The 20308-nt window shown below is 43.7% G+C and overlaps 1 protein-coding gene across 1 annotated transcript in view; it reads right to left on the reverse strand.

Annotated features, from left to right (window-relative positions):
• LOC126412578 (beta-1,3-galactosyltransferase 5-like) overlaps nucleotides 1-20308 on the reverse strand; it is a 242578-nt gene that overhangs the window by 18312 nt on the left and 203958 nt on the right. The window contains exons 2-3 of the mRNA XM_050082228.1: nucleotides 12992-13350; nucleotides 8205-8348 (exon numbers count right to left, since the gene is read on the reverse strand). Of these exons, the coding sequence (XP_049938185.1) occupies nucleotides 8205-8348; nucleotides 12992-13350 (503 nt within the window). The remainder of the gene's footprint in view (nucleotides 1-8204; nucleotides 8349-12991; nucleotides 13351-20308) is intronic.

Genomic DNA, 20308 nt, shown 5'->3' on the forward strand with positions numbered 1-20308 from the left:
TAGTTCTAAGTTCTAGGGGACTAATGACCTCAGCAGTTGAGTCCCATAGTGCTCAGAGCCATTTTTTTAGAGCCAGCCATTTGAAAATTTATGGATTTATTTGTTTGTTTCTGTTTTCAACCTAAGTTTTACTTTTTATGCAATTCGTGAGTTCTTGATGAATTTGTTCGATGTCTTCATCATATTCATTCATTACCACTTACGTGCCATCTTCATATTTATGGTAATATCTAATTGTGGTGAGTAATGGCCTTTGGGAGCCGAAAAATTATTCCTCCAGTGTGATGATAAATTTGTGGGCAACTGTACCAGCAACACAGTTTCCCATAGCCACTGCATCAGCTTGTGTGTACATTTTGTGATTAAATTCAAAATAATTTTCATTCCAAATTACTTTTAGCAGAGCTATGATTTCATAGGTTCCTGCGATTGAAGTTTTTCTAGGTCTTCGAAGGTTACCTTTCATAATTTCTATTTTTTCCTGTACGGGTTTGTTTGTATATAGCTTTGTACTATGAAAGGAAAGAATTCTGTGATTTTGTGGTCTTTGTATATCTTTTATGCCATGTGCTAATGTTCTTGAGTTCTTTATGGGATACTACTTGTTGTAGCCATATAGCTTGATAAGGAATGTGTTAGGTTTTTTCTACTTACAAGGTACGCTCGGCAGTGAGTACGATTTATAATTGGGCGATTTGAAGTTAATTCTTTGTGTCTCTTAGGTTCTGCGTGCAATTTTGGAGTACGTGGGTACATAATGATTGAAGCTTTCCTTTCCCTGGTTTGTTGGTATTATAATACAATGTTTGATGCATTTCTTTGCTTGTGCAGCATACTTGATGGGGTAGTGTGGCATTTCTGCAACGTTGTCTTCCAAAAAAGTAATTTTATTAATATATTCACTATCATTTATAATAACTACAGTGCTAACCTTATCCGATTTTATTGCTATTGCATTTGTGTTAGTAATTCCTGATTTATGCTGTTGAATGTATTATGTTCAGTTTGCGTTTGTCATATTATGTTATACTGTTGCGAAATAGCGGTCCAAGATTTTGGATACACCTGAAAAACCGAAGCACAATGCATCAAAAAGGCAACGCAAGTGCCACACAAAATATCAAATGGATGCTACGTACATCTTGGAAGAATGAGAAATATACATGCACAAAAGAAATTACCGAACGATATTCTTCACGAAAAAAGATCTATCTTAAACATAACAATTATCTAGAAAAGTTTATTGAAATTTTGGAAAACGAGAATGGCTAAAAAGCACACATTAACTGAAACAAAAGATAATCATAGATACCATCACAACAGAATTATAATATTTATGACTCACATCACTGACTAGCGAAGATTAAACATCAAATGTAAATCATCAACGATAATAAACTATCATTCTAGCTATCAGAAGAATTTCACTAACAGAATTCTGTAAAACTACAACTTTCGTGACACACAACAATCTAGCAACGTATAGATAAGTAATGAAATATGGACATCTATGCCATCTGGACGTAAGTACACACACACACAAACTGGCCTTTATATGCATCTGTTACAAATGTAAGTTGTCTCATCAACTGTAACATCTAGAAATTTACTTAAGATTGGCGCTATAGCCGAAACAGTTTGTAGCAAAAAAGAAAAAAAATACTAATTAAAATATTTACAGCTTACCTGGAATTATTCATTACAAAATGTTCTAAGTGCTATATCCGGGAGCTGACTGGTTCCATGTGCCAATAAGAAAATTTTTGTTGGTAGTGTCATTAATACAGAGGCACTACGTTTATCAGCCCTAACACAAGTACAGCCATACAGCAGTAATGTTTTAGCAAGTGAAACTGTACTTAACAAAAACCGTTTCTCACATCTCTTTTTTGCAAGAGAATAATACAACAATTACAGAAATTTACCCCAAAACTCCCTGTGATGTTGAGGGTGAAATGGCTTTATTTAATGTTTTCCAGACACATTGTTTTGTCTAGCCACTTTTCCAACTTTTTTCTACTTGTTTGAAACCCATATTATCTCCTACTACAGATATGTTTACTGATACAAACAAAAGCTCACATGCGCCCTTGCTTACTACACCAACTGCGCGTCAATGAAATGGTGAAGACCTTGCCGGCAGGAGTAGCCGAGCGTCTCTAGGCGCTACAGTCTGGAACCGCGCGACCGCTACGGTCGCAGGTTCGAATACTGCCTCGGGCATGGATGTGTATGATGTCCTTAGGTTAGTTAGGTTTAATTAGTTCTAAGTTCTAGGTGACTGATGACCTCAGATGTTAAGTCCCATAGTGCTCCGAGCCATTTGAACCACTTTTGAGAAGACCTTGACGCATGCCACTTTGAACTCCAGAGGGAAGCATTAGCCGGCACAAATACTGTGAGTCATCTAGTAGTGAATGTTTTAAATATTTTCTCCGTGAGTTCGTACTTCTAACGAGTCTGGGAACATGCAACAGTGTACCGAGAACACTACAGCACTGGAAACACTTTTCGTGAAGAAAACAGCACTTCCGTTTAGTACTTCCCTTCTTCAAATAAACACTACGACATCAATCGGTGGCTGTTTAACGCCGGACGTTAAGAAAGTTTACAGAAGACTCTTCAATTTAGAAGAAGACAGGCAAGAATTCCTTACTTTAAAGAAAACCTACAAAATAAACGGAACTTATTTTTTTAAACTAATTTATTCACATTCGAAGCACAAACATCCAGTCCCCTTCAAAGGACTCGCTATTTGCACTAAAACTTCTCTAATCTTCTATTTCATTTTTCAAAACACTTTTAAATTCATTTTTCGTGATGCCTGACAGCGACTCCGTCTTTTTCTTTCTCCATCTCAGCGAAACGCTTCTATTTCATGTGTCTCTTCATTCTAGGAAACAAAAACGTCGCAAAGCGAGGTCGGCGTGAGAAACAGGGGTCATAACAATTTTGGGCCACAATTGTCGTACAAACAGGGCTGTGCTAGCAGGTGAATTGTCATGATGGAAAAACCAGTTACACAAATTAGGCCCCTTCCGCCGCACGCTACTGTGGAATCTTTTCACGGCTTTCAGGTAGAAAGCCTGGTTAAGTATCCGACACTGTGGAAGAAACACTTAATCGGTGAGTCCTGTCATATCGAAAAAACAAATCTACATTCTTCTTAGTGTTTGATTTCACCTGACGAGTTTTCTTGGGACGAGGCGAACTTTCAAGTCTTCCACTGGTTTGATTGTTGCTTTGATTCAGGATCATAAGCATAACACCAAGTTTCGTCAACTGTGATAATTTTGGAAAAAAAAGGTGTGGATTATTTCAGGACTTCTTTCAAAGCACAGCATGCTTCCACGCAACCTTGTATTTGTTCTGCTGTCAGCAGTCGTGGCACGAACTTAGCAGCCATCCTTTTCGTTCCCAAGTCTTCTGTCACAATTCGTTGCACTGAGCTCCATGTCACTCCCGACAGCTCCAGAATTTCTTCAATGGTCCGCCGTCGACCTTGTTTGATGATTTCAACATTTCCATGTGTTCGAACAGTGGCACAACGAACAGACCTAGGTTTGTCATCAACTGACATTTCACCATTTTTGAAAGGGAAAAATGAGTCAAGCACTCGAGTTCTCCCGGTAGCATCGTCCTCTAAAAAAATGGTTCAAATGGCTCTGAGCACTATGGGACTTGACTTCTAAGGTCATCAGTCCCCTTGAACTTAGAGCTACTTAATTCTAACTAACTTAAGGACATCACACACATCCATGCCCGAGGCAGGATTCGAACCTACGACCACAGCAGCAGAAGCGCGGTTCCGGACAGAAGCGCCTAGAACCGCTCGGCCACAGTGGCCGGCTGGTCGTGCGTGTACTCGGTCCACAATATGTACGGCTCAGCGTGGTAATGCAGCCAATGCTTCGTGCCGAGTTCGGCGTAAAGTTGAGAATGCAGCATATAGGGGAAATTAACCACCATCAAAAACTTCAAAACGTTCCTGTGTCCAACTGGTGTAGGCCGCACGACGACGCCATTGTTAGTAGACGAATGACCGAATCATTCTTTGCATAGCTTGCGCGAAAATCCTGCAAGATACAAATAATATGACCGATACAAGTATCTTAGGGAAGTACAGCGTAAGATGCAATGGTAAGTAATGACTTAACACGAAAACTGTTCAGTCATTAACGTCGACTAACAATGTGCCGCCGCCGACTTTGTTCCAGCCGCGATCCTCGGAAGACACACCACACAAATTGAAAACCATATAAAAGTGACATTGTTTTTGTTAGAAATAAAAGGCAGAATAACTGACTCCATACTATATTAAGAAAACCTAATCATTTACATAATAATCTATACAATGAGCACAGCAGAATGCCGTCCGTACCTTCAGAGAGCAAGACAACGAAAGACAAATCTTACAAGAGATAAAAAACATCCGAAGTACAAAAACACCAGACGAACGAAATTAGTCTAGTTATTAGATGTAACGTTTTAGGAGTCTATACACACACGTAAAATTTAAAGTAAATGCATCGTTTACAGACTTATTTCAGAAACAGGTCACACATACTAAATAGGATGAAATAAAAAGTAATAATGTCTCCCACAAGTCCAACCCCTCGTCCAAGTCGTGGGAGATGGGCAACGGCACAAAGTAGGGGACTGCCTATAGGGGCGATGTACAGCGGGGACTTCGTGTGCCCCAGGACCTCTACGGTAGCTGGGAAGGCCCTATGGGAACCCTGAAACGTGACGGCTAACGGGTCTCTGGTGAAGCTGCGATAGGCCTAGCAAGCCAGTAGTGGATAAATCAACTGCTTTCAAAAAGGGAACATGCCTCGGATCACGGAACGGATTTACAGGAAACCGACCAAGCAATGGAAAAGGATTACGAGATGGTTTACGACTGGGCACCTTAAACGTAAGGACTCTAACTGGGAAGTTAGGAGGAAATTGGACATCTTGGGACTTGCTGAGACTAGGTGGAGAGGAGTTGGTGAAAAACCACTAAGTAAAGGATGTAAACTGTACTGGATAGGGAATGAGAGGGGAAGAAATGGAGTGGCAATAGTGGTCAGAGAGGGTCTGCAGGAGGAGGTGGAAGGTATCAATGATCGAATGATAAAAGCCAGAGTACGAGTGAAAGGAAAAAGCATTGAAATCATCCAAGCATATGCCCCACAGGTGGGGTGTACAAAACAGGAGAAGGAGGAATTTGAAGATGACATGCAAAAGCAGCTAAATGGAGGTAATCAGATTATAATAGGGGACCTCAATGCACATGTTGGCACAGACAGGAAAGGATTCGAGGAGGTAATGGGACCAGAGGGCTGGGGGAACCGAAATAGAGAAGGAAAATTGTTGCTGGAATTCTGCAAGAGGAATGGACTGGCGATCGCAAATTCCTGGTACAAGAAGAGAAGTAGCCACAAAATAACTTGGTACAGTGGAGACTGGTACCAAACTTCAGTAGTAGACTATGTACTAGTGGATAGGCAGATGATAAGCAGCCTCACAGATGTTAAGGTCATTCCATCTGAGGCCTTAGACAGTGACCATCGGCTGTTGGTAGCCACCCTGAGAGAGAAAAAAGATAGGAGGGCAACAGACATACAGGAGAAAAGGTTGAAGACATGGATGCTGAAAGAGGATGAACGGAGGACCCAGTACCAGACACTGATCAGGAAGAAGCTGCCAAAGGAAGATCAGAGAACAGTGGAAGAAGAATGGGGAGATTTTAAGAGGGCTCTAGTTGAGGCAGCTGAAACTGTGTGCGGAAGAACTAGCGCAAAGAGGAGAAGTAAGGAAACCCCATGGTGGAACAACATATGTAAAGAGGCAGTACTTCGAAAGAACAAAGCCTTCAGAGAATGGTTCCAGACCCGAACAGAGGAAGCTAGGGTAAAATATAAGGGAAGCAAGAAAGCGGCACAGACCATAGTAAGGGCGGAGAAGAAGAAGTGGATGGAAAAATGGACAAGAATGTTAGAAGAGGACAGTGAAGGGAACAAAAAAGTACTTTACACCATGGTAAGAAATAAGAGGCACGACAGAAGCGAGTGCCTGAGGATCATGGATAATAATGGAAGAGTTGTGGAGGAAATGCACGAGCTCAAAAAGATTTGGAAGGAGTACTTTGAAGATCTGTTGAATGCCGTCAAGCGGGTAACTAACAGCGATGGAGAACCTAAGGCAGCAGACGATTATAATAGTGGGGAAATTGATGACCTAACTTGGAATGAAGTGGAAGAAGCCATAAAGAGGATGAAAGGGGGCAAGGCACCAGGTTGGGACGAAGTAACAGTGGATATGATACGAGCAGCAGGAGAAGTAGGAACCCAGTGGCTATACAGAGTGCTGAGGGTGGTGTGGAAGGAGAACAGAATTCCTGAGGATTGGAAGAAAGGAATTATAGTCCCGATCTTCAAGAAAGGGGATAAAAGGAGATGTGAGAACTACAGAGGAATCACCCTGCTATGCCACTGTGGAAAAATCTATGAAAAGATCCTGGAGAAGAGAATAAGAAGCAGTATTGAAAGTAGACTGCAAGAGGAGCAGTATGGTTTCAGACCGGGGAGATCAACAACGGACCTCATATTTGCGGTAAGGCAACTGCAGGAAAGGCACTATGAGTACGGGAAGGACTTAATCATGGCCTTTTTAGATATTGAGAAGGCGTATGACAGTATCTATAGGGACAAGCTCTGGGATGTGCTGGACGCAAAAGAGATAGATGAAGAGATAACACGAAAAGTCAGAAAAATGTATGAGGGAAGTGAGAGTTGTGTGAAAGTGGGGAGGGAATGTACTGCATGGTTCAAGCTGGAAAATGGGCTGCGACAGGGAAGTGCACTTTCGCCTTTATTGTTTATTATTGTTATGGATGAAATCCTACAGCAAGTATCAGATGCAATTGGATATCATATAATGAAAGCAGTGCTTTTTGCCGATGACCTGATGTTATGGGGAAATTGCGAGAAGGAGGTGCAAGAGCAGTTAGATGTATGGGAGGCAACGGCAGCACAATATGGAATGCATTTCTCTGCAAAGAAAAGTGAAATAATTGTCACAACAAGGAAGAAGAATAGGCCAAATGTGGATATAACTTGTGGAGGGGAAAAACTACAAGTGGTAGAGAACTTCAAGTACCTGGGAAGCATGATTGAAAGTAAGGGGGGAAACGCAATGGAAATAAGTGAAAGGTGCAGAAAAGCAGGGCAGTTCTTCAAATGCATTAGGGGGCTTATTTGGAGCAAGGAGGTGCCACAGAAATCCAAGGGAATTATATACCGAACCTACTTTGTCCCCATATTGGCATACGGAAGTGAGACATGGGTAATGCACAAAAGCGACAAAAGTAGAATACAAGCTAGTGAAATGAAGTTCCAGAGGAGCAGGTTGAGTGTAACAAGACGAGACAGATTGCGAAATGTGTATGTGAGGGAAAGACTAAAGGAGGAACCAGTACAGGACAGGATAGAAAAATCAAGACTGCAGTGGTATGGACACATGAAGAGAATGGATGAGGGAAGAATTCCAAAGAGGATGTTTGATCTGCAACTGGAGGGGAAAAGGCCCAGGGGAAGACCAAGAGATAGATGGGTGAAGGGAGTGAAGGAATGTGTGACGAGAAGAGGAGAGGAGAGGAGAGGAGAGAACTGGACGAAGGTGGAAGAGGGGGAATGGTGGAAAGACAGAACACGATGGAGAGGCTTGTGTTCCCGACAGACCCAGCCAGTGGCTGGAAACTGTCCAAGATGATGATGATGAAAAAGTAATAATAGAAGTTGCTACTGAGAAATTCTTTTGCGAGTCGTTTGCTTAACAAATATTTCATTATGAAGAGATGTTTTGATTCATCGATGTTCACAGAAGGAATAACTACTAGAACTTTATAAAACAAATGAACGTTGGGACCCGATACCTGGAACTGAATGTAGCCATTACAGTTCATCACATGACTTCGATGAAATCCACGAGTTTGATTTGGGGGATGATTTAATGGAGGCTCAGATTTTGTAATTATCGACCCGAAGCACAGAAAACGTCACACACCGAATTACGATCGCCGTTTCATCCAGGATACGCGGAATAGCGGAACACCTTTCGAGAACACGAGAAGAATGCCATTCACAGGGATTTCCATTCAAAATTACATCTACCCAACTCCATCTACACACTTAAGTGAAATTTTATGAGACACTTACCTTGACGACGTAAGAGACTTGAGAGCAGTGGTCAGCCGTCCACTTGAGCATGAGCAGCGTCTTTACCGTGAGGTTGTCGTAAGTGTCCACCATGTCCTCAACCAGCATGTCGCCGTTCACCAGTGCCTCGGCTATTAGCTCTTCCTGCAACAGAACACAATGGTCAAGCGACTGTGTCACACTTCGTTTTTATGACCACATGTTTTCACAAAGGTCCGACAGTTGTGATACACTCTGCAGAAATTTTTTTTCTGATAGCGGGAAGTCGACGTAGAATGTATGATTCACCATCAACGATACTAACTGGCTCACACATATATTTTACACACATCCTTCTTCCCTCTGAGTGCCCACCTCTTCCTAGCCCCATCTCTGTCCAACTCCTCCCCCCTCCCCCACTCTGTACATCTCCTCCTTTCCTTCCTCCTTTTCCACCTGATCACTCTCCCTCTACACCTTCTACCTGCCTCCTGCCCCCCTCATCCCCCTTCTTTGTATATTTCCTCCTCCCTCTTTCTGTGACCATCATCTCTTCTTCTCCCTATCGATTCCGTCCCCTCACCTTCCACTGTCGATATCGTCCTTCTCCACACTCTTTCTCTTACCTCCTCCTCCTCCTCCTCCTCCTCCTCTCTGCCACTGTCTGTCCCCTCTCCCTATCTACGTCCTTCACCTGATCTTCCCCCCCTCCTAGCGATCTCCTCCTGCTCCTCTAAATGTCCATCCCCTGTAGCCCCTCTCTGTCCTTACCCATCCTCTCCTCGCCTATCTCTCTATCCATCTCCTGCCCATTCTCCCTACCCATCTTCTATTGCGCCCTTTAACTGTAAAATCCCTCCTCCCCTCACCCCATCTGTCCCCTCCCATCCCCTCTCACTGTGCCTCCCCTCCTCTCCCCTCATAAATCCCCTCCTGATCCCACCTCACTTGATCTCCCTTTCCCCCACTCCCTATACAACCCCCTTGCCCCCTCTTTTTGTCCATCCCCTCCTCTATCGATCTGAACCCTTCCTCTCCCATAGTCTACTACGTGTGTGGTACCTGCTAAAAGAGGTCGATAAAGCAGGCAAATACTAGTCCCGCAACACATGCTCGGGGTTGAAAACACATTTGTTGTGCCTGAGGTGTAGGCTGCAATTCAAACCAGAACAATAAGGTACGGCAATACTACTCCCACACAACACACCTGACAAGCAGGGCTGTCTGTATATGAACGTCAGAAAAACCATTTCTGCCAATATCTCAGCTCCTATGGGATCTAGGGGTTTCTTGCCTGCACAGTATTGATTCTCGTTGTTCAAGCAGTATATGTGGTAAATTCGGTAGAAGATTATTTACTGGTTCATGGTGAGATGCTGTACATAAAAGCTTACATTCTGTTTTAGACACACATGTACTAGCCTCTACTCCAACACCTCACTTGCATACATGTTCGACACATATATTGTACGCAACTCCTCCTGCCACCCTTTCCCTGCACACCACCTCCTAACCACTCTTCCCATACACCTCCACTACCTCCTGACCAACCTCCTTTTCTGCTCTCCTCCTCTGTGTCAACCTCCTCCTCCTCCTCCTCCTCCTCCTCCTCCTCCTCCTCCTCCTCGTTTCTCCTATCTATGCCCATCTCCTCCTGCCCCCTCTGCTTGTTCATCCAAAGCAGATTGACACTACTCCCACACAACACGCCTTCATTCATGGTAATCTACACATCAAAAAGCAATAGGAAATGGTTTTCAAAAATTTACAGCTACAGTCTTGGGTCAGGTTACCCCGGCAATTTATTGCGTATTATTGTCGAAACAATATAGTAGATTTACCAGAACCGACATTTTCTCCTGTCTTTAGCTTCTTTCTATTGTCCTGTTGATTATATCTATTAACCACCAACTGAACCTCGGCTACAAGAGAATTAATTACATGCCAGACGCGGTCGGGACAGCAGCTGACAGGTAGGTGAACGACAAACCTCACCACTTGCAGGAAAACAGAGAAATCGTCTGCAAAAGTAATTATTTTGCCACACCTCTGCAAATTAACCATCATTAGTATTCAAGCAGTCATCTGCAGCAGCCAACAACCGATACAGTTTCACTATGTTTATTAATTCGTTTGCAGTCAGTAATTCAGCTTGGGTCTTAAGGGAATGTGCCTATCAACTATGAGGCTAAATCAGAAAGACTTTGAGTCTATTTTCTTTTAACCAAATAATGGCTGTAAATGCGAAGTCAACATATGCATTCCCAGCGTAGTATTTTCTTGGTTCGTATCAGCCTTATCTGCCAGTAGATCCGCCGCACGGCGCTGCTGTCAGTTGTTAAAGATGGCGGTAGTGATACAAACGTCCACGGCGTTAGAGCGACGAATTGTGATTCGTTTTCTATGGGGCAAGGGGTGAACGCCCATAGAGATCTACAGAGAAATGCAGACCACACATGGGGAAAACTGTCTGGGATTGAGAACTGTGCGGCGGTGGTGGTGGTGGTGGTGGTGGTGGTGGTGGTGGTGGTGAGAGTTCGACAAAGGCCGTGTAGTCTTGCATGACCATGAGCAGTCGGGAAGGTCGCGTTCGCCGCTGACATTTCCTGGATGGATGCAATGGTGAAGCAGATCAGTGTGTATCCATCACGGCCATTTCCCAGAACTTGGCATATCGTATGGGAATGCTTAAGACTTCGTTCACGGATCATTAAGGTACTGGGAGGTTTCATGTCGGTGGGTGCCAAAGCAGTTGGGTGGACTGATGGAAAGGAGGCGAATAAGGTCTTCAGTGAATCATCTGGAACGTTACTCCAAGGAGGGTGAAGGTTTCCTGGGCCACATTGTTACTGGCGATGCAAAGTGGATACTGCATTTCACGTTAGAATACAAGAAACAGAGCACGGTGCGTAAACTTCCCAGTTCGCCTATGACAAAAAGTTCCGTTCAGCGCCGTCTGTTGGTAAAGTGATGTTAACGGCCTTCTGGAATAGCCATGGACCGCTCCTGCTGGATTTCATGCCACAACGTGCAACCATCAACGTCGACAGACACTGCTCCACACTGTCACGTCTCTGGCCAGCCATCAGGCGAAGGCGGCGAGGGGTTCTCGATGTCAACAACGTGATTCTGCTCCACGACAGTGGGAGACCACATGTGGCAATCAGAACTGCCGAAAAGCTCTGGCAATTTCACTGGAAGATGCTGGACCACCCACAATGCATTCCAGACCTCGCCCCCCCCCCCCCCCTCTCCACCAGTGACTTCCATGTTTTCGGACTGCCGAAGAAGTTCCTGGCAGGACAGCGATTAACAAGTAACGATGAAGCCAAGACAGCAGTCCAACAATGGTTCTGTAGTAAGCTGGACGAATTCAACTGCAGCTGCATCTCAAATTTAGCGCTGTGATGGGATAAACGCGTGAATCGGCAAGCGAACTATGTGGAAAAATAATGTAAGGTACATAGAATAGGGATGCAATAGGGCTCCTATGAATCTTGGGAGAAAGGTTTATTGAAAAAGGAAGAGACCTATATATGTGCTTCATCGATCTACAAAAGGCATTTGACAATGTGGTTTGGTACAAGCTGGCGACTATAATGAGGGAAAAGGAGAGTGGACTGGACAACCAAAAGACTTGTAAACTCATATCTTAATTAAAAAGTTTCAGTTACAGTGAGAGGAGAAAGTACAAACTGGATCGGACTAAGGAAAGGAGTAAGACAAGGATGCTGTCTATCCCCTACTCTTGTCAACCTCTACCTGGAAAATATGACTGACCAATGCTCATTAGATGACAAAGGCGCAGAAATTGGAGGAAGAAGAGTAGGGTGTATGAGGTTTGCTGATGACATGGTCCTTCTAGCCACAGGGGAAAAAGAATTACAGGATTTGGTGGACACCATTAAAACTAACGGAAAAAAAATATGGAATGAAAATTAACACAAATAAAACAAAAGTATTGGCACTAGGAGGAAATAAGGAAATAAAAATTATGCTGAATGGAGAAATACTGTGCAAAATTTTAAGTATCTTGGAAGCAGGATAGACACCGACTGGAAGTGCACCACAGAAATTAAAATAAGGATAGCAATGGGAAAAAGAGGCGTTTTATAAGAAAAGGAGAATTTTCTTCAGCGGTCTGGACAGAGAACTCAGGAAGAGACCCATAAAATGTCTTGCGTGGAGTGTTGTTCTATATTGCGCTGAAACATGGACTATGAGGAAGAAAGACAGAGAAAGGCTGGAGGCTTTTGAGATCTGGACATGGCGGAGGATGGAAAGAATAAGTTGGATGGACAGAGTAAAAAATGAAGAGGTATTGAGAAGAGTGGGAGAAAAAAGACAGTTACTAGATGTAATAAAGAGAAGAAAAAGAAATTGGATTGAGCATATATTAAGAAAGAATGACGGACTGATCAAAACAGTTTTAGAAGGTTATGTGGAAGGGAAAAGGAAGCGAGGAAGGAAGAGATTCGAGATACTGCAGGACAGGATGGACGGTACAACATACAGCAGCCTTAAGAAGGAAGCAATAGATCCTAGAAAATGGAGAAGCAAAGGACCTGCTAATATAGCAGATAACTGATGATGACATAGAATAGTATGTATATTTGTCATTACTTGCATGTATCTTACTTTGGCGAACAAAAAATACGGGCGAAGTCTTTCTGATTTGCCCTCGTGATTTTCTGATTCAGGTTTTTACATTTAGCACACACGGGATTTTGCAACGTGCCTTCTCTGGCTTACGGCAGAGTTTTGGCACCCACTGTGTGGAGAGGAGTCCCGCATAGAGCTCGGCCTACCTGCAGCCGGCCGTCGCCGGAGTGGCCCGTGACGAAGAGCAGGCGGCTGGAGTCGCGCAGCGCACGCCCCCACGTCGCGCGCACGGCGTCGCGGCGCTCGCGGTTGGCCACGGCGGACGGGACGGCGAGCAGCAGCTGAGGGGGCGGGCTGCCGGCGCACAGTCCGGCCGGCGGCGGCAGCAGCGCCGTGGGCTGGCCAGGCCGCACGTAGCGCGCCGCGTCGCGCGCCCCCTGCCCCCGCAGCCACTCCATACGGGCGCCAGTCCCCGACCCCGGCCCCGGCCCCCAGTTCTCGGCCTCCGTCTGGCGCAGTGTGTTCACCGCCACCACAAGCAGCATTGTGGACACCGTGATCATTCCTAAGACAAAAAGAGGTCGTAAATTTGTGCAACATGTTCGAATTTCACAAACGGATAATTCACAAACGGGTAATCTCCCACCAGATCTCATCAAATTATACCATAATAGTATACTTACATCAATAGTGGGTTACGGCTCGGGAGTCTGGGCACACAGACTCACGAGGGTGGTGCCTGCCATGACAGTGAGAAAAGTCGAGAAGAACGTGATAATGAGATCAGTGGGAGCATACAGGACTACGCCGGGAGGAGCCCTGTTAGTCATAATAGGGCTTTGCCCCCTGGACATCAAAATTCGGGAACAGGCCGCTTGGGCCAAGAAGGGGAACATAGAGAAAACAGAAGAGATTTTAGGCATCAGGGCTGGGTACACGGTTGAGATCGGAGTAAGAGGAGACCAGTTATGGGAAGAATCCTGGGAAGCTGAAGAAACCGGACGTAGAACTTTTGATCTTCTTCCGGATGTTGGGGAACGGATGGGAATGAAATACTTCGAACCAACCCGGGGACTATTCCACTTTGTCACTGGTCATGGATCCTACCCGACATATTTATGTCGATTCGGAAAAAAAGGCTACACCCGCGTGTGACTGTGGTGTTCCGGAGGGTACTCCTGACCATGTCGTTTACGAGTGCTCCCTTTTCAATGATGTAGCTTCAATGTTACGTGACCAACTGCCACACCACACCACAACATATACAGCTTACTTAGACAACACGACACTTTTCAGACCATCAACAAATTGGCAAACGTGGAATCACAGAAAGTTTTAAAGGAACATCTGAGAGACTTGAATTAGCAAGAATTTGAGAAATATTTAAACACCTATAGAGTCTGGTACCCTATTCCCATACCACCTGAGCGTGGACAGGCCGACTTCTACCGTCTAGAAATCCGCCGCGTTCGAGACTTAGGGGGAGTGGGGTGCAACGTTACCGATTATGGACAAGCACCGAACTTGACTTTAGGATAGGATTAGTTGTAGGACTTAGATTTAGGTACTATGTCTAGGAACCTGCAGCGACTAACATCTTGGCCTGCCCAGTGTCAGGGGCGCGCTCATTGGGTTTAGCTCAATGAGCAAGGCTCTATAAGTAGGTTTATACTTTTGAGTGACACATATGTAACGCTGTAGGCATTAGTAACTAGTTAATAGTTAGGTTTATTAAGTAATTCACATACAACCAAATTCAACTAGCTTTGCCCATTGCAATTATCCTGTAGCTCACTTTACTAATTAGTTACTTAAATATAACAAGATTTAGCTCCAATTGTAAACATTGTATCACCATCTGGACCCACTAATCATATAGGGTAGTGGGTTAAAAATTGTATAATTGAGATTTGGAAATACAGGTTTTTTTTTTTTTTTTAAAAAAAAGATAATCTACACTGGTATACATGCCTAACATCATGTAAGGCCCCCGCGAGCACGTAGAAGTGCCGCAGTACGAAGTGGTATGGACTTGACTATTGTCTGAAATAGGCTGTCCATAAATCAGTAACAGTATGAAGGGATGGACATCTCTTCTGAACAGCACACCGCAAGGCATCCCAGATATGCTCAATAATGGTCGTATTTGGGGAGTTTGGTGGCTAGCGGAAGTTTTTAAACTCAGAAGAGTGTTCCAGGAGCCACTATGCAGCAGTTTTGGGCTTGTCAAGTGTCACATTGTCCTGCTGGAACTGCCGAGTCCGTTGGAATGAACAATGGACATGAATGGATGCAGGTGATCAGACAGGATGCTTACGTACGTGTCACCCGTCAGAGTCGTATCAAGACGTATCAGGGGTCACACATCACTCCAACAGCACACGCCCCCACACCATTATAGAGACTCCACCAGTTTCAATAGTCATTTGCTGACACACAGGGTCCATGGACTCATGAGGTTGTCTCCATACCTGTACACGTCCATCCGCTCGATACAATTTGAAACGAGACTCATCCGACCAGGAACATCTTTCCAGTCATAAACAGACCAATATCGGTGTTGACGGGCCCAGGAGAGGCGTAAAGCTTTGCGTCGTGCAGTCATCGAGGGTACAAGAGTGGGCCTTCGGCTCCGAAAGCCCATATCGATGATGGTTCGGACGTCGACACTTGTCGATGGCCCAGCATCGATGTCTGCAACAATTTGCATTTCTGTCACGGTGAATGATTCTCTTCAGTCGTCGTTGGTCCCGTTCTTGCAGGATATTTCTCTGGCCGCAGCGATGTCAGAGGTTTGATATTGTACCGGATTCCTGATAATCGCGGTACAATGGTGTAGTGCTCAAAGGGCCAAAGGGCCAAAATAACCCCACTTCATCGCTACCTGGTAGACGCTGTGTCCCATCGCTTGGGCGCCGACCGTACCACCACGTTCAAACTCACTTAAATCTTGATAACCTGGCATCGTTGCAGCAGTAACCGATCTATCAACTGCACCAGACACTTGTTATCTCATATAGGCGTTGCCGACTGTAGCGCGGTATTGTGCTTGTTTACGTATCTCTGTATTTGAATACACACGCCTATACCAGTTTCTTTGGTGTTTCAGTGTATACTAATTGTTAGCAACATTCTCGGAAATTTCTTGGCCGCTTTACTTCTAATTTTTAAACGATAGTTTAATAGACTTTCAGACAGACATAGGACACTTTTTTTTTTTAAGTGTTCAAGTGTCTGTGTGGAAACTTTTCAGAATACGATATGTCGTAAACAACTCACATTATAAGCCTCCAACAATAGCCCTAACATTTTATTTTACCCTACTTTTAGTTTCTTAATGTCTACAGGCATTGCACCATTTGAAAAAAGTGTATGTTCCACAAAAATACGCTTTGTAAGTATTATTACAATCTGCTGATTGACTGATAATACGAACCACTGAAAACCATACATGACAAACATTACGAACCACTCAAAACCGTACATCAATAGCACTTTCCATTTCCACAATATCTGGTGTCTAAGTTTTAAGTCATTCAGCCTATACATAGGGGGTGGACCATTTTAATCCATAATGGGGAATAACGCGGCATAGAGATGAGATACACCAAAATGTTTTATATAATAGCTTTAGACGGCATAGAGTGTCACGCACTGCTACTGATGGCCGTGACCTGGAACATGAAGACTTTCAAGGTGATTTCGTAGTTAGTGTCTTTTTTTTAATGGGGACCATACCATTTTAGTTAAATCTGAAATGAGCGGCCCATTTTACATATAAAATGATGCTTTCTGAACAGAAAGAAAGTTCTTGTGGAACAAGTTCAGTTCGAGAAGGCAATGAAAATGGGTGAAAAACAATTTTGAAGGTGGTTATCAACAGCCATCAAGTAATGTATAAAATGCATGTTTGACCATCAGCTGTTTTCATTTTAAACCAAAATATCAACCAGTTTCAGTCTTGGACCATCTTTTCACGGATAAGGGTTAAAGTGTTTTAAGGTCAGTTGATCTTCTCTTCAGTACTGCTCTGTGTACATTTAGTATTGGTATGTTTGCTTGTAGAGAGGATATAAAATGTAGGCTGGCAATGGCAAGGAAAGCGTTTCTGAAGAAGAGAAATTTGTTAACATCCAGTATTGATTTAAGTGTCAGGAAGTCGTTTTTGAAAGTATTTGTATGGAGTGTAGCCATGTATGGAAGTGAAACATGGACGATAAATAATTTGGACAAGAAGAGAATAGAAGCTTTCGAAATGTGGTGCTACAGAAGAATGCTGAAGATTAGATGGGTAGATCACATAACTAATGAGGAAGTATTGAATAGGATTGGGGAGAAGAGAAGTTTGTGGCGCAACTTGACCAGAAGAAGGGATCGGTTGGTAGGACATGTTCTGAGGCATCAAGGGATCACCAATTTAGTATTGGAGGGCAGCGTGGAGGGTAAAAATCGTAGAGGGAGACCAAGAGATGAATATACTAAGCAGATTCAGAAGGATGTAGGTTGCAGTAGGTACTGGGAGATGAAAAAGCTTGCACAGGATAGAGTAGCATGGAGAGCTGCATCAAACCAGTCTCAGGACTGAAGACCACAACAACAACAACATGTTTGCTTGTAAGTCCTGTGTCGTATACTAATATTCATGACATGCTCTACAAATTATTTAAGTAATGACAAATGTAGTGTGCTAGCTTAAACCATATTAACCGTTATCCGTGAAGATGGTCCAAGACTGAAACCGGCTGATATTTGAGCGTAAAATAAAAACAGCTTACAGACAAACACGCATTTTTTTTTTTTTTTTTTTTTGTGGTTTTAGGGCGCACAACTTCAATGGTCATTAGCGCCCTGAAACACGCATTTTATACACAGGAAATGGACGCGGTGCCGGCGTTATATTGTAACAATTTATGTCAATAACAGTCTAGTTTACTTATTAAATTTGAAGCAGATGGCGTGACTATTAATTATCATTACGTATTGGTATTGCGACAGATCGTCGCACAGTCTGTTCTGGTGCTCTTGTCCAGCGCCTCTGGCAGAGCTGCGGTCGTGTAGAGCCAAAGTTCGACGATGGAGAGGTGTCGCCCACGTCTGCGTGCTGGAACGCTGGTCTTGTTTCGCCGCTAATTTGAGAGATCGTTCGTCAAGACTGCGACGCTATTTCCCTTTATTTTATTCACATAGCTACAATGGCTGGCTGCACTCCAAATGAAATCGTAGACGTGATTACCATTTTAGCAGACTGTCAGGGTGTTTACGTCCATGCGCCCACAACTTATGCTGAACGTTTTCCCAACAGATGACGGCGAAGTAACTTCACCATTCGCGATCTCACTGATACTGCCCGGCATGGACGGCTAGATTGTGTATGTCGACGTCATGAATGCAGGGAAAATGATAATCACGTCGTGGCCGTTCTTTCAGTGGTCCAGCTAAATCCTCACATCCGCTCACGGCAAACTGGATTATCGAAGTCAACGGCTCTCAGAATCATAAAGGCGAAGAGATTTCATGCGTACCACACCACGTATAGAAATAACGCTTCGGATGTTGGAAAAAAAAGCTTTGCATTTTACCGCTGGGCCCTGCGATATCAAGAGTAGTTCACATCAGTGGTGTTTTCTGACGACGCCACATTTACAAATACTGGTGAATAAACAGGCACAACTGTAATTACTGGTCGGATGTCCATCCACACCGGTACACACGTCCTGACAATCAACATCGTTGAGCCTTAACGTCTGTTGCGGAATTGTGAATGGCTATCTGACTGGTCTATTTTTTAGTAGTAATGTAAATCAACAATTTTTTAGAAATGTTGACTGACCATTTAACTGGCTTTCATGAGGACGTTGATTTATGGACCTGTCAAACAATGTGGGTGAAACTGGATGGTGCACCTCTACATTAGTCATGAATAAGGACATTTTCAAACGAAAAATATACACACCAGTAGATTGGTCCCAATCCGTGGCCCGCTTCTTCACCCTATCTAACTTCTGATTTTTATCTTTAATGATATTTGAAAAATAGTTGTGAGCAACGGCTGACAAGAGAAAACGTGATGGGACAAACCAGGAGAGCTTATGCAGGCATTCCACGAGATTTCCAGCTTTTCATTGTCACACGTTTCCTAACGAGAGTTAATTTGTCCATTGAAGCAAATTATGGTCATTTTGAGCACATACTCAATGGTTAATTGCGAGGTACAAAGTGAATCAAGCAGCGTGAGGAATGAGAGGCGTAGCGACTCAGCGACTTTTAAAGCAATGATCAAAGCTTTATTTACGTTTGTTCAGTTTTGCAGATATCAAAATTGTTGTAACGTATTTATTTTTGCCAATAAACTCGTTAGTAAAAACTTAGAAGTTCAAATTTCTCTTCGCTCTTTCGAAATCCGAAGTAATAAATAGGCGTTTCCATGAAACAAAACTCACGCTTCGAATGAGCTTCGATGATTGCCTTTAAGATCACGGTTGTTGGTAATGATAACCGACCCCTTATCCCCTGCTGGAATTGCCAAGTCCGTCTGAATGCACATTGGACATGAACGGATGCAGGTGATCAGACAGGATGCTTACGTACGTGTCACCCGTCAGCGTCGTATCTAGGCGTATCAGGGGCCCTTTATCACTCCAACTGCACACGCCCCACACCATTACAGGGTCTCCACCAGCTTTAACAGTCCCCTGCTGACTTGGAGAGTCCGTGGATTCATGAGGTTGTCTCCATACCCGTAAACGCCTATCCGCTCGATACAATTTGAAATGAGACTCGTCCGACCAGGGAACATGTTTCCAGTCATAAACAGTGAAAGGTGGCTACACTGAGCCACTGCGCCAGAGATTGCGCCAAAGAGTATTATTAAGCCGCCTCCACAGTGCTTGTCGAGTGCTCGTGGTAGTCAGTGCCTGTCGAGGACTCGGAGTAGTCTGTGCTGAGATGATGTAGCAGAGAGTGTTTGTTGAGATGTGCTAGTAGGCAGTGCTTGCCGAGATGTGATATTGGAGAGTTCTGGTTGAGATGTGATAGTAGAGAGTCGGTGTGAGATATAATGTAAGGATTAGAGTGATTTTCATCAATGTAAATGAGGTAACTAACTCCGTTTCTTTTTATTTCAGTGTCCTAAATAATGCGTCATTACAGGTTCAGTCAACAAAGCATCTGGCGTGTGTTCTTGTATTAGAGTTTAATTCTGCTTTCCTTACGCAATTATAGTATCTGTAATTTTCTTTTATCACGTCAGTAAAATTGGTATTTAAAAATTTGTCTTGTTGGAGAAGAACCGTGCCAGATGTGTACGTTGAGTCACACTCCCACACACAGAACAATTACACTTGTGCTTTGGTTTCGTAGGTTTCATAGTTGCTGGGGACTTAATTAATTAATTGTGTTAACGAAAATTTTCATTTCATTCTTTGTTGTTGTTCTTTGCAGTCAGATAGCGTAATAATACTAGTCAGGGCCAACCGATTGCGAAACAGCGTAATCGGACATAACAGCTACGAAAAATAAAAAGT

Source organism: Schistocerca serialis, chromosome 7 (assembly GCF_023864345.2).
Source record: "Schistocerca serialis cubense isolate TAMUIC-IGC-003099 chromosome 7, iqSchSeri2.2, whole genome shotgun sequence".
Taxonomy (NCBI): Eukaryota; Metazoa; Arthropoda; class Insecta; order Orthoptera; family Acrididae; genus Schistocerca; species Schistocerca serialis.